This window comes from Ranitomeya variabilis, chromosome 7 (genome assembly GCF_051348905.1).
Source record: "Ranitomeya variabilis isolate aRanVar5 chromosome 7, aRanVar5.hap1, whole genome shotgun sequence".
Classification (NCBI taxonomy): Eukaryota; Metazoa; Chordata; class Amphibia; order Anura; family Dendrobatidae; genus Ranitomeya; species Ranitomeya variabilis.
In genome coordinates, this window is record NC_135238.1 from 71187012 (window position 1) to 71202672 (window position 15661).

General features: G+C 39.0%; 1 protein-coding gene across 16 annotated transcripts in view; it reads right to left on the bottom strand.

Annotated features, from left to right (window-relative positions):
• RBFOX1 (RNA binding fox-1 homolog 1) overlaps positions 1-15661 on the bottom strand; it is a 957869-nt gene that overhangs the window by 246543 nt on the left and 695665 nt on the right. For all 16 annotated transcript variants that reach the window (XM_077275267.1, XM_077275270.1, XM_077275261.1 and 13 more), the window contains exons 4-5: positions 12927-12980; positions 309-401 (exon numbers count right to left, since the gene is read on the bottom strand). In XM_077275267.1, the coding sequence (XP_077131382.1) occupies positions 309-401; positions 12927-12980 (147 nt within the window). The remainder of the gene's footprint in view (positions 1-308; positions 402-12926; positions 12981-15661) is intronic.

The window sequence follows — 15661 nt, forward strand, 5'->3', positions numbered from 1 at the left end:
AATTATAAATTACTATCACTAAATGCTACACTTTCCTCCCCATCACAAAAGACTTCTGTTGTCATAAAAGATAACACCAGAAGCTTCTGCAAACTTTTTATTTTTCAGAAAAACAGAATTTTATGAACAAACCTTATGGGCAAAAATAAAAACATCAGTCCGTAATGACACAAATAATAAAGACGCTGCAAATGAAAACAAAAATGGAAGCGAGAATATGCAGACACAAAAATGATCAAATTACAGCGAAACAGCAATTCAGTTAAGATATATAATAAAGAGACAATAAAAATATTTGTAACATGCACCTCTATTTTACGGCCCTCTACCACCGTGCCGTGTAATTTCTCCCTGGCCCTGTCCGCATCAGCACTATTTTCGAAAGTTACGAAACCAAATCCCTGCATGCAGGAGGGAGAAGGGAAGAATAACATGCAGATTAATATTTCAGTTTTCAAAGTTTTATTTGCTTTTCATTCATGTTTTTTTTCAATTAAAACATCATGTTCTTATTTGTAGCATGCATCTTCAAGGAGTGTAAAGAATTGAATGGTTATTTTGCAATATGTGAAATATTATCTTAATTTCAGCAACAAGTCAAGTATCAGACAAGTAGAGAATAGAGTGGATGTACCTTTTCATGTCACTGTAGATAATTTAATATCTAATAAAAAATAAAATAGCATCATCCAGTAGCTGAATTTAATACATTTTTTTGTCTGTAATTGTTACAATTACTTCTTTAAACAGGGCCTGTCACCAGGTTAAAAGTTGCCAGTTTTTACTCTTATTTTGTTCCCACTGCTCACCTGAGAATTGTAGTTTTTCTTATTTATTTTTTAAAAACCCGATGGTTACATAGATATGTGTCTTTTCGTTAAATGTTAATTTTTATGGTCTTTACCAAGGGGGCAGTGCTCACAGGATCCTCTGGGGCGTGTCTTTAGGCTATTCTGAATTTTAACCCTGTGAGCCATGCTCCTTCGGTAAAAATTAACATGAAATATAAAGGCTTATACCTCTGCAACAGTATGGTGGGTTTAAAGAAAAAAAAATAGAAGCAATGGAAATAAAAATAGAGCAAAAATTAGCCTCTTTGAGCATGGTGTCAGTGGAAAAGGCCATTTTACAGGTACAATTTCTGTGCCAATTATTTAGGACAGTGAGGAGTCCTACTTTTGTGTGAAAAACTGTGAATACACTTGGAAAATGGCCCCAGATTTTGCTAAGAAATAATAACCATATCAGTAAGAAAAATGATATTTAGTCATCTGCATACAATTTGTTGAAAAACATTTCTAGAATAGTTTTAAAAGAAATGTGTCAAGCACTATTATTTATTTATTTTTTTTACTTATTTGTTCAAAGTTACTTACGTAACATTTTTAATCTTTGGAATTTGTTTTATATTTCTGGAAATATGAAGTCATTACTGTTGTCTGCCAGAAGAGGGAGTAAGTATGAAACTATCGTGCAGACAAACAAACGGCCGTGCCAGAGTGTAGGCACATTTCACATTTGATATGGCTCCAACATAAAAGATAAGATTGGCTAGCGTCCTTACTCTCCTTTGCTCTTTCTGAGCTGTACAGTATCTATGTATTTGTTCAGCAGTGGCACAGCACACACATTGTTACGTAAGGCAGCATGCTGTAAAAGTAGTGTGCACATTCAAAATCAAATTTCACGACAAATTTCCTTTATAGTGTCCACTGCTTCTAAATTAATCACCTATCCTTATGAAAAACAATATCAGATCCTCAGGGGCTGGTCACCTGGTGCCCACACCAATCAGCTGGTGCCACCTGCTGTGGTGGGCGGAGTTGAGCTGAAAACAACAAATCTATACACTATTTATAATGTAAAAAATGCAGTGTTTGGTGGCTGAAGCTGAATTCTGCAGATCATCTCCAATCTCCAAGTGACCACTAATTAATCTGCTTACATAAAATAACAGCTGACCACCGTTAATCTGATACTGATGATGACCTATCCATAAAGGGGTCAGCCACTTCTCAGACAACCTCTTCTCCATTACAGTATTCCCCAACGTAGAATGAAAAAACCTTATACTCACCTCCATGCCAGTGCTGTCTCAGGGCTCACATGACATTATGTTACATGAACCCTGCAGCCAATCAATGGCTACTAAAGGGTCGCTTCACTCTCAACTTCTTTAGATGTAACTGACATCCGGGGAAAGTCAAAGTGCAACAGTAATTCTCACTTCACAGCATTACATAAACCCTGGGGTCTATGGGATGGCACAGAAGGTGAGTTCAAGGTGTTTTTATTCTTCATGGGGGGAATATTGCAACAGAGAAGTGGTTTTCTTAAAGCCCCTTTAAGGATACGTCATTAATATCAGATTAATGGGGGTCAGAACTCAGCTTTATTCTGTGTAAGTGAAAAGGGGTTTGTCTGAGCCTTAAGTAACCTATATCAGGTAGCTTAAGATTTCCAGGTAAAAATAAGCAAATTGTCAAATATCAGCATTATCTTAATGAAAGTCAATGATACAGTCCTGTAACAAATGTTGCATTATTTTAGTAAAATATATAACCAAATAAATGAACAATTCATATGCATTCATATAATATATAGCATAAGTATAACATAGCATCGCATAGTATAGTATAGATCACAGTCTAGTGGTCTAAGTTTTCTAGACCTTAATTATGAAAACAAGGACAGAAAAAGGTTAAGAGGTGGCAAAAACAAGATGCATCTTACTATTCAAAAACATCAGAGAGCAAAATTGCCATGGCAGTTGCTACAATTTATTTAGCCAAATTTTTTTTTTGTTTTTTTTTACTTTACCTTGCAACATTTGTCAATGAATAAAACATGTATTTTTACCCTTTGATCTATTACCACTAATATTGAGACATCTCAGCATTTACAAATACAAATGGCACACATTTATTGTTCTCCCCTAAGTAATAAACATGTCATAAGAAGGTGCATTTAGGGGCTATAGTTACTTTAATTGTGGCAAACAATTTACATAAATAATCTATTTACAAGTCAAAAGAAAGATCACAATAACATTTTCTATTGCTAAATTTCCCCGTATAGATCCCTTTATAGAGATGAGTTTGGGTTTTAAATCAATATATTATGAAAACAAATTAAACAAGCATTTTAAAAGGTTACCAAAATACCATGTGGATAAATGGACTTGACAGAACCATTTAGAAGCACTGTGAAAATGCAGACTTTGATAGAACAATCACTTAGTGGAGAAACAAGTAGAAATATAATAGCCACAGCTAATTTAGACAATTAAACATGGAGAACAATTCTTGTCAAGTATTGCTAGTGATTTAGGACACAAACAATTTGAGGCTACACACAGCAGAAAAAAAGAGAAATGGAAAAATGTTGAGGTATGTTATTAATTTGGTACATGTCATAAACTATTTCATATTTTGTAAATGTCCTTCTGATGTGTGTGTGTGTTTGTAAATCCTAGTAATAGCCATGAAACAGCAGAGTCCTGAACTTCATTACTAAGAACTCTCTGTTGTACCGTTCCTCTGTTATTGTACCTGCAAAATTTTGGTAAATTGACAACTGAGGTTGTGTTCCTACTGGCAGATCCCCAGTCCCGCAGCCAGGTCAGTAATTTGTGACCACTGGGTAACTTATCTGACGTCATCCTCTACTCTTATTTTTATTAGCCAGCCGGGTGTGACATCATCATTACAGAATGATTCACATACGATGCCGCACCAGCCCGGCTAATCAAAAGGTGAGTTGAGTATTACAGCCGGTAAATGATAATGTACAGGCATCCTGGCTTGTGGACAGGGGTTTGTCAAATTGATTCTCCCATCTCTAGTCTCTACACAGTCTGACCCTATCCAATCAGTGCTGATGGTGTCAGACTGTGTAAGAACAAACCCATCTCATAAGGAAAATTATAGCACTCAGTTTCTTTTTAAATCTACAAACATTCTGCTGACACTTGGTAAGGTTTTTAATATTAGACAGTGTAGGACCATCCCAATCAGAGTAACCTTGTCGATGGTGAGATGGCTTTTATGCTATTTTTTATCAAAAACATTATTACTAAGAACCCTGTGTTATTTAGATGCACTTTTTCATTTTTTCTTATTTAGTTACAGCAGGGATTTTGCTCATTTTGTGCCTTGTAGGTTTTGTTTGTAATAAACCAAACAAAAAAGAACAATTTAAAGACCTCAACACAACTAATATAACAAGCGGTTTCTCTAAATTCAACCCAAATTGCCACATTTACTGAATACTGCTGTCTCAGAATTACGCAATCCCTTCAAGTCACAAGATTTTGCCCCGTATGCCTCAAAAATACCATTTTAATTGCTCCCATGCTGTATGTAAATGAGGATGGTCTGATCAGATCGATGTCATCGTTACAGCATCTGTGCCTCCTCTCTGCTCCTAATGATCATCCCCAGGCTCTGATTGATGTGGATGATGGCCCGAGCAGGCACACATTCACCAGAGCCACCGGAGTTGGAAAGACATCTGTCTGCGTATGCACAGTGATGTCTGCACAGGCTGGCAATGCCACTGTGCAGGCAGGAGATCCACATCAATCATAGCCAAAGGTCAGCAATTAGCAGAGCAGAGGAGGGACAGATGCCACAGAAATAATGCCCATTGAACCATCCTCATTCAAATCCTAATAAAGTAATTCAAATAGTATTTTTGGGACTATACAGGGGGAGTCATGACACAATATATATGTTCGTGAAATGTAGTACAGGAACAGATAAAGGTGGTGGCATTTGTTGTGAGATTCAAAAACTGGCCACAAGTTGCCTTTAAGTACACGGTAATGCACCTTTGGCCATTACTGCTGTAAACATGATACACTACCAGGACGTGTCAAAGTCGCCTGACCTGAACCCCATAGAACATCTTTGATGGGATTTGAGAAAGGCAGTTGCAGCATGCAAGCCCAAGAATGTCAGTGAACTGGAGGCCATTGCTTGTTAGGAAGGGGTTAAAATTCTGCAATGCTCATGTCTGCCAAAGCATCGAATTTGCAGCAGATCATAATAGTCAAAGGGCTCTCTACTAAATACTAAAAATGCTCATCATGATGGGGTGAATAATTTTGTTTTACAGTAATAAATAAAAGCTGTATTTCCATTGAATTTGGAGAAACCACTTATTAATTTGTTCTGGTTGGATTATTGCAAACAGAAGAAAGTTTGTAAGCATGTATCAGAAATCTACTGTGCAATGGGGGTTGTATAACTTAGATTACAGCTATAAATATTCAGGAAGGGTAAAAAAGGGTTGGTACATTGCAAAGTTATGAGAACAACCTCTAAATAATTATTTCATTTGGAATGTAAGTATTTACTAATCCAGACATGTCCATTTTTTGACACATTTTTTCAGTTGAAAAGGTAATTAGAAACACAATTTTAAAAATTGATTTGTTAATGTTAAAAGCTATTTTATTCTTTATGGTAACCATTTTAAAAACTGTAAAATAATAGGATGGTAGGCTTTTCAGGTGATAAAACATCAAAATTCCAATGCTTCTGATTCTCCCTTGTAAAAAGAGAATGTTAGAATTGTTGCACACCTAATCCTAATATTATCAAATTTATTTGAAGACAGACAATCTTTTTTGTGTAATTACTTATACTGATTAATGTAAAACATTCACAGATATATAGACAGAAAGATAGATAGATATGAGATAGATGGATAGATAAATAGTTAGATATTAGATAGATGGGTAGATCAATTGATAGATAGATAGATAATAGATAGATAGATAGATAGATAGATAGATAGATAGATAATAGACAATAGATATTAGATAGGTGATAGATAGATATATAATAGATAGATAGATAATAGAAAGATAGATATAGATAGATCATAGATAGATAGATAGATAGATGATAGAGAAATAGATATTAAATAGATAGATATAGAAAGATGATAGATATATAGCTAGATCATAGATAGATAGATAGATAGATAGATAGATAGATAGATAGATAGATACAGTAGATAGATATGAGATAAATAATAGAATAGATACATAATAGATAGATAGATAGATAGATAGATAGAGTATATGCTATGGAAGATAGATTATATAAAACAACAAGAATCTAAAGAAAAACACCCTCTTATGCTGACCTGATTCATAAGCCATGACTTGCTCCTTCATCCCTTTGTCCCAGTTAAAGAATTAAAGATACTTCCTTGCTGGAGATGAGCAAATGTGAATTAAATTTGAGTCAAATTTTATGAAATTCCAGGTTTTGCTAACGATTGTGTTATCTTTTTACGTGAAGGGTGGAATAATTGTTTTTTAAAAAATCCAAAAGTAAATTACCTAAAATCCAGACATTTAATTGATCTACTTCTCTAAGTGGTGCTCGTGTCACAACAAGTTTTTTTTTAATTTTTGCCCATCTATTTTACTAACTTTGACTTCACACACACCACACTGTTCCAGGTGCAGGCTTTTTATGATGTCATTCTTTGGGAAAGAGGTGGAATTTTGTTAAAAAAATAAATAAGATCATCAAATACTGTATGTCACGTTTCATGTCTGTTTCTACACAGCTGTATTCGTAGTCTAAAACCATACACGCCACACCTATGCTGAGCTCTGCTGCCACATTATTTTGCTTTCCATATGTGTATCTTGCTATTATTTATTGTTACTTTTTTGGGTAAGGCTACTTTCACACTAGCGTCGTGCACTGCACGTCGCTATGTGACGTTGCGGCGCACCGACGCTAGCGTTGAAAACGCCACACAACGGGGGCAGCGGATGCTGTTTTTCAACGCATCCGCTGCCCCATTGTGAGGTGCGGGGAGGTGGGGGCGTAGTTCCGGCCATGCATGCATGGTCGGAATTGCTGCACACAACGCACAAAAAGTTACATGTAACTTTTTTTGTGCCGATGGTCCGACGCAACACGACGCAACCGTCGCACGATGGTTGCGACGTGTTGCATTGCGTCGCACTGCATCGCTAATGCTAGTCTATGGAGAAATGACGCATCCTGCAAGCACTTTTGCAGGATGCGTTTTTTCTGCAAAATGACGCATAGCGATGTGCAGTGCACGACACTAGTGTGAAAGTAGCCTAAGGGTTGAATAATTGAGATTGGAAAGACTGTCAAACATTAATTATAGTGATGCGCAAACTGTAAACAGTCCTAGGAGACCTCAGAATGTCACACACATCTTTTTTGGTAATTGGAGGTTTTGTAGTATTGCAATTCATGACAAATCGTGTTGTTGCAAAAAAAAAATTGGGGGAAAAAATGTACTGAACCTGGCAAATTTGAATTGAAAAAAGATCTGATCAACTCTATTGCTGACAATTATTGTAAACTTAGCAAATTGGTACAATTAATTTGCATATCCATAAAGATACCAATTTAAAGGTGTTTTTCCCTAAATGGCAGGTTATCACCTAACTTATGATGTCTGGGTGTCCCACCTCTGACCCACCATCAATCATTAGATCATGGTGCAGAATCCCCGTTCCTCTTAAATGTAATTTACTTATAGATTGTACTAATATTTTAATACTCTCCATGTCCCTCTTTTTTGCTATCAATCACTGAAATGTGGGCCTTGAGGCCATGTTCCTACTAGCTGAGGTTAGGATTGAATAGAGCAGCAATACCACACAGTGCTTAGTTATGTTGATTTATGTCAACTTGCTGATTTAGAGACTACTAGACCAATGGAATTCTTAAAGACTTTTATCAAATATTCTATAGAAAGGTTATAAAGATTATTAATGGAAAGCCTCCAAAAAGGTTCATTCTGGTAGATTGTTAGATGTTCGTTGCTGCATAGTCACACAGATTTGATAAGGAGATGCCATCAATAAAAACGAGTGACTTGCAAAGGGTATATTTCTACTTCTAGTGGAAGCCGATTGAAGCTTTATGAAACAACTAGAGATTAGCAGATCTGGCAAAATTTATATTCGCCAAATCTATTTACAGATAATTTATTATTCACAAATTGAATGTCCCTAAATATGTTCTGGGGCTTGGAGTGAGAGCAACACTCACCTCCTCTGCTCACTGTTCGATTACTACCTCTTTTCAGCACTGCGCACTGAAACCCCAAGCATTTTCACGTTAGGCCAGGACTCATGCAGGAATGTCCTGGGCATAATCGCAATCAGAAGTCCAAAAATGAGCACCACAAGATCAACTTGCACTTCATGACGTCTTGCTGTTGACATGACCTTACAAAGCGCATGCGTTGAGGTGTCCTGGATGTAACCATGACCAAAAGTCCTATCCCAGAGTGTGCATCCTAAGGTCACGGTGAATGTTGCTTTAGGCCACAATGTCCTGGGCATAGTCACAGCCAGAAGTCCCAGCCTATCATGAAGAAGCTTAGGGTTTCAGCATGCGGCAGAGATAAGGAGAGGTGCCAAGGACAGTATGGGAGAGAGTGAGTAGTGAGATGGCCAGAGAGAGGGGAGAGGTGAGTATTATTTATTTATTTTTTTAATTTTTTCAGACCATCTATCCTACTGAAAATTGGCTGCAAGCCTTCCACCATTTTGCTGAAATTGGGTAAAGCATATTGACAAAAATCTGCATTCTGGAACATATGGATTTTGTAACGTTCGCGTAGACTTCAATTCTACTCGAATAAATTTGCCCAACTCTATCAACTTCTTTAGATTTAGGAAAAAAAAATAAGAGAGCTATCCTCTTTGTATACCATTGTCAACCAGTGTTTCTAAGTATAGCGTGCATTCAAAGGCAGAGTGGCAATACAAATCAATTGATGTTTTTCAACCACAATGTCTTAGTCGTAACATACATGTTACATCTCAGTTGTAATAGAATGTCTTAGTCGTAACATACATGTTACATCTCAGTTGTAATAGTTTAACTAGATATTCCAGCCACTTCTTTTTGTGAACATTACTTGCCTGGCTAGGCTGATGGGCTGGCTTGTATCAAAGTACATGCAGTTTTAGAAAGCTGAAATGATGAGCTAACATCTGTTCGCTATATGCAGTCATCTTTTGCAATCTATTAGAGATGAGGTTGTAAGGGGCAACATCTTTCATTGTGGAGAGAGACATGCCAAGCCAGTGTAAGGAGACTTATATGCCATGCAATGTTCCTCTGGGAAATTATATATGCAAAGAGGAAGATGACTTTAACTCTAGTCCCACCTACTGGAAGTAGCAAACCTAAAAGTCAATATCAACTCTTTAATAAGCCTTTTAACAAGACTTAAAATAAAAACTAAATCAGATTTTATTTGCAGACGTGTTTGGGAGTGTTTTCCCTTCCTCAGAGCAAAGCAAGAGATCTGATTTGGCTGGCTTAGAGCCCTCTGACTAAGGCTGGGTTCACACTGCGTTGAACCCGTCCGTTAAACGGACTACGCTCCACCGCGGCATAACGCGGTGTAACGTAGTCCGCTAGTGCCGCCATTGACTCCAATGTCGGACGCATCGCTAGCGCACGCCCACAATGGGCGTGCGCTAGCCATGTGCTGTCATTGAGTGACGGACCCTGGGATGCGGGCTGCAGCGTTTCCAGGTCCGTCACTGCTAGCGCAGATAGAGCTAGCAGATGCTCTATCTGCACTAGCGTGCTGCCATACCGACACTTGCGTTTAAAGCGGCCCGTTACCGTATGTGTTGAATGGGCTGCTGTAAACGCAGTGTGAACCCAGCCTTAGGAATAAGGGGTAAACATCACTCCTTGTGGAGAGTGACATGCCTGACATGCTCTCTGAAGAGGGAATTTGCATATTTTGCAGAGATGAGAAAATGTATTTGAGTGGAAATTAATATAGAAAAAATCTGCAATTTTGAGAATACAGATTTTAGTAAATTCACTTTGCATGGATTCTACAAATTAAAGAAACCCCAGAGCATAATAACGGACATTAATTTGTTGAGAATTACTTTAAATTGAATCGAATTTCTTGGAAAAATCTATGCATCTATGATTTGGTAACTTAGAATTTTGGCACATCTGCTTATCTCTACTATCTATTATTAATATCACTGGTTATCTATTACATAGTAGCCTGTCATAGAAAGGACCACCCAAAATGACATTTATAAATTGCCTTCTTAGAGTAGTACCCCTATGCAACTAAAAGTCCGACTGATTGTTATTAGATACAAGGACCAGTGCATATTTCCGTTCCTTGAGCCTCTTCTGCACAACTATGGGAAAATAATTTGCTCAAAATAGCTAGAGTATAACATTTATCAGTAACAAAAATATATACAAATCACATTATGTATTCAAAGGCTTGGAGTAAAGAGATTCTTTTTCTTGATAGAAAAACCCTGCACCAGAGTAAATTGGAGCAATACACAGGGTAATTGCTTGAGAGCATATTAGATTATATTACCAACTTTCACTTCAATAACAGGAAAATACCTATTCCAGCAAATGTTTTTTTCTTTACGTTTTTTTTTTTTACAAACATGAACTCATTTTCTGTGATGAGAAATGTAATTATCACTAGGGGATAAGGGAAAAAATGTAAAACCCTTGATTATCTCTATAAAGTAAGCAGTAATTCTATTTTAAGCTCACAGTCCATAACCTCTTATCTACTAATACTGCATATTTTACACACTAAATAAAATTCAAAAAAATGCATAACAATTGCAGAGAGTAAAATAGAAGGCGGCTTAATTTATGATTTATGTAATCCAAATGTTCAACTACATGTACTGTTATTGACAGTGGTAAACTAAGACCATTTTTGCATTATAAAAATGTTTACAACCATACCGAAAGCCAATACTGTCTGAATCATACAATTGGGTCTCATACGCTGGTATGTGCTATGGGCCCATATTGTGCTGCTATGGCCATATGTTGACTCTTTAAGTCAGTATCTGAAAACATGAATTATCTTGACACATGGTTTGGGTTATCAGCAAAACCAGAGGTGTCCATCTGTAGACAGAACGTTTTCAACGTTGTTGCATATGATTATGTGTCATGTCTCAAGGCTCTATATGCGGCTGGAAGGGAAATAAAACAATAACATGTTCCAGGACCAAGTTTTCAATCATGTCACGAAAGGATGTACCCTTTAAAGGAAACCTGACAGCAGGATGGATATCTATTATCAAATTACATGACAATATTTGTCTATTAATGGTGCTTTCAGGCAACCTCATTGTTTGGACAAAGTGTTGTTGATTTTACAATTCTACCCTTTCAAAGTTTTTTCCCTGCCTATTATAATGAATAGGACTAGTCCAAAAGGTGTGTGCTATGGCTGGACCAATCTCCCGATAGCATAGCCAGAGAGGCAAGACTGAAGTCTACGATCTGCCCCTACACTTTCCTTCAAGAATTCTAAATCCTAAGAATGGTCATGAACACGGAAACTTCAATCATGTACATTGGACTTATACCTACATGCCGGAGGCTTGCGATCACAATGCGCTCTCCAGAAGTCGTGGTGATCACAAGCATACAGAGAATTTAGAATTGTCCATTTGACAGACTACTGGGGCACATTTCTGACATGCAGACATAAGTCCATTGCATATGCCAGAGATTGCTAAGTTCGTGAGATCAGAGAGCTTAGTCAAACCTCAGTGGGCATGCCCTATTGGGAGACTAGGCAGAAAAGGTCCATATCTAGTGCCCACCTTTGGATTAGTATTATTCATTATAATATGCATAGAAAGAACTTTGAAAAGGTAAGACTTGCGATATACTGTGAACTTTGCCCAAACAATTAGGTTGACTGAAATATCCACTAAAAGCCAAATGCAGCCATATAAATAGTTTTATAGATGTTTATCCTGCGGTCAGTTTTCTTTCATGGATCTACTCCCTTTATCCGGATCAAACAAAACATTCATGGTTCTTATATCTTACTTGCCAACTCTATTGGAACATTTGTGTTACTCCCTCAAAAAGGGAGATACCCTGACTCCATGTGTCACTTAAATTCATGAGAAACTCACATAAGCAAGGGTTTCCAGTATGTTTCCTGTGCCTGATAGCAGAATACACCATCAGTACATAGAGCTCCAGGATTCAAATGCTGTTTTAAGGTGGCATGGAATGAGGAGTGGAGAGGTGTGACAAAGGGGGACATGACTGCAGAGAACATTTCCAACATTTCCAGCTCAAAAGTTTCATAGCTTCAAGTTTGAAGGTAGACATAAGTCTATTGAGTTCAACGTATAACCTGATATGTTGGGCCAGAGGAAGGCAAAAAAAAAAAGAGTCAGATCCTAATTATCCCATATTAGGTTAAAAAAATCCATCTTGACTCCACATACGGCAATCAGACTAGTTCCCTTGACCAACGTCCCATCACAAAATCTAGTGCCCATGAACTGTATTGGATTTGAGTGAGAAAAAAATATGGATATTTCTGCTCTGCTGATGAGTAGATTGAAGATCCAAACTCAGGCTTTTGTAAATGTGTTTTTTAATCTATGCATTTTGAAGTCCACACACTTCTTCTTCAGAGCGGTAACTGAAACCTAAGACTGAAAGCCCTATGCTGCTGGGAAGAATAAAGTCAATTTCCTCCAGGCAGCGGGCTTTTAGGGTTGACATTGGGCAGCTTCAGAACACTATCACCCTGCAGATTAACCCCATATTTGCAGGTTAGTAGCATTTTTTGCATGATAGGTTGCCTTTAAGCTTGATTCTACGGGGTTGGGCATAGACTCAGAGAGATACAATACCTACAGTATAGGTAGCACTGCATAGGCAATTTTCTTCCTTCTGTAAGGGAGCACTTCACAATATAAAGGGACATCTAACTGAGATTTGTATGTTATAAAAACACATAACAGTTCAATATAAGATTAGTTATAGATATATAGTTTGATAGGTAGATAGATAAATAGATAGATAGAGATAGATTGATAAGGTAGATAGATCGATCAAGCTTACCTTTGATCCCCGCTCATTAAAAATGATTTCAACATCTAAGATTTTACCAAATTGCTGCAAGAAAAAAAATAGTGATTATAATTATAATATAAATAGATAAATTCATAACGATAAACGTTTTCACAAGAGCAACGACTATTCGTGTGAAAAATTATTGTGATGCCAACTTTTAATCTATATAGAACTACTACATATCCACATTTCATAAACGGTGTTCGAAACGGAGGTCATATTATCAGGCAGCTTTAATGGGCATTTTGTTAGTCAATTAATTCATAATAAGCAAACACAAAACGCAAGGGATTGATTCTGAAGTCAGCTCTGAATGTGGGTGGCTTCTGCTAGACCTTTGGATCATCTCTTGTCTTCTTCTATTAGATTACTGCCCTTATGCCATGCTGATGCACCCTAGTCCTTACAACACGATGGCTGTTTTATTGCTTTATTGCAAGTGCAGAAGGACGGGCACTGCATATCCAGCTCTGCTGTTTGTGCTTTCTACTTTTTCCTGCCCACCAACAGCTTCCTGTCTTTGATTGATGGGTCACTCTTCTCTCAGTGATCTTTCTCTTTTGTCCATACACTGTCAATGCCCAGGTTAATTTTATGAGAAGGGGACATGCGCAGTAAGATCCAAATGGCGTTACAAGATCAATGGACCGGCTACCACAACATCATCAGGAGGTTTGTGCACATGCGCTGCTCCTTCTCATGAGACAACTCTAGTCAATGATGGCGCCTGTGCAGAATCTTGGTTAGAGAAAGGCAGGTCACTTGGAGAAAAGTGAGCAGATCTGGAAGAGCAATGCCTGCCTCGCTGTTAAAACTTCAGTGATGGCTAGTGTTGAGCGATACCGTCCGATACTTGAAAGTATCGGTATCGGAAAGTATCGGCCGATACCGGCAAAGTATCGGATCCAATCCGATACCGATACCCGATACCAATACAAGTCAATGGGACTCAAGTATCGGACGGTATTCCTGATGGTTCCCAGGGTCTGAAGGAGAGGAAACTCTCCTTCAGGCCCTGGGAACCATATTAATGTGTAAAAGAAAGAATTAAAATAAAAAATATTGCTATACTCACCTGTCCGACGCAGCCGGGACCTCAGCGAGGGAACCGGCAGCGTTGTTTGTTTAAAATTCGCGCTTTTACTTGGTTACGTGAGGTCCCGGCTTGTGATTGGTCAGGGCGGCCATGTTGCCGGGACGCGGACCAATCACAGCAAGCCGTGACGAAATTACGTCACGGCTTGCTGTGATTGGTCCGCGTCCCGGCAACATGGCCGCCATTAACCAATCACAAGCCGTGACGTCACGGGAGGCTGGACATGCGCGTATTTTGAAAAGCGCGCGTGTCCAGCCTCCAGTGACGTCCCGGCTTATGATTGGTCACGGCGCCATGTTGCCGGGACGCGGACCAATCACAGCAAGCCGTGACGAAATTACGTCACGGCTTGCTGTGATTGGTCCGCGTCCCGGCAACATGGCCGCCATTAACCAATCACAAGCCGTGACGTCACGGGAGGCTGGACACGCGCGTATTTTAAAAAGCGCGCGTGTCCAGCCTCCAGTGACGTCCCGGCTTGTGATTGGTTAATGGCGGCCATGTTGCCGGGACGTCACTGGAGGCTGGACACGCGCGCTTTTCAAAATACGCGCATGTCCAGCCTCCCGTGACGTCCCGGCTTGTGATTGGTTTATGGCGGCCATGTTGCCGGGACGTCACTGGAGGCTGGACACGCGCGCTTTTCAAAATACGCGCATGTCCAGCCTCCCGTGACGTCCCGGCTTGTGATTGGTTAATGGCGGCCATGTTGCCGGGACGTCACTGGAGGCTGGACACGCGCGCTTTTCAAAATACGCGCATGTCCAGCCTCCCGTGACGTCACGGCTTGTGATTGGTTAATGGCGGCCATGTTGCCGGGACGCGGACCAATCACAGCAAGCCGTGACGTAATTTCGTCACGGCTTGCTGTGATTGGTCCGCGTCCCGGCAACATGGCCGCCCTGACCAATCACAAGCCGGGACTTCACGTAACCAAGTAAAAGCGCGAAATTTAAACAAACAACGCTGCCGGTTCCCTCGCTGAGGTCCCGGCTGCGTCGGACAGGTGAGTATAGCGATATTTTTTATTTTAATTCTCTTTTTTACACATTATTACATTAATGTTGTTGCGATACCCGATACCCGATACCACAAAAGTATCGGATCTCGGTATCGGAAATTCCGATACAGCAAGTATCGGCCGATACCCGATACTTGCAGTATCGGAATGCTCAACACTAGTGATGGCTCTATGCAATGAAGTTAACTTAGGCTCTATGCACATGGTCAAACTAAGTGCACAGGGCCTGTACAGCAACACAAGGAACCCCGATCTCCCTGTACTATGGAGCTGTAGGCATTCCGTTTGTCACCATATCATGAAATCTCATAAAGCAATAACAAACAGCGCTAGCATGGAAGAGACTGTATAATACTTTCATACAACATTTTTGTTAAGATGTGAAGATTGAACCATGTCTGGATTTAATTATAAGGACTTGTGCACATAGCTATATTTTCGGTCTAAGTAGGATCTGAGTTGGATCTGACAAAACATCGTGCTTGGACCAATGTTAGTCTCTATGGCCTGCACATGTTAGATTTTTTTTTGGACCACGCCGGTTCAAGGAAAAAAATGATGCATTCCCGAGTTTGATCCAATATTTAGATCATACTTGGCCATGCA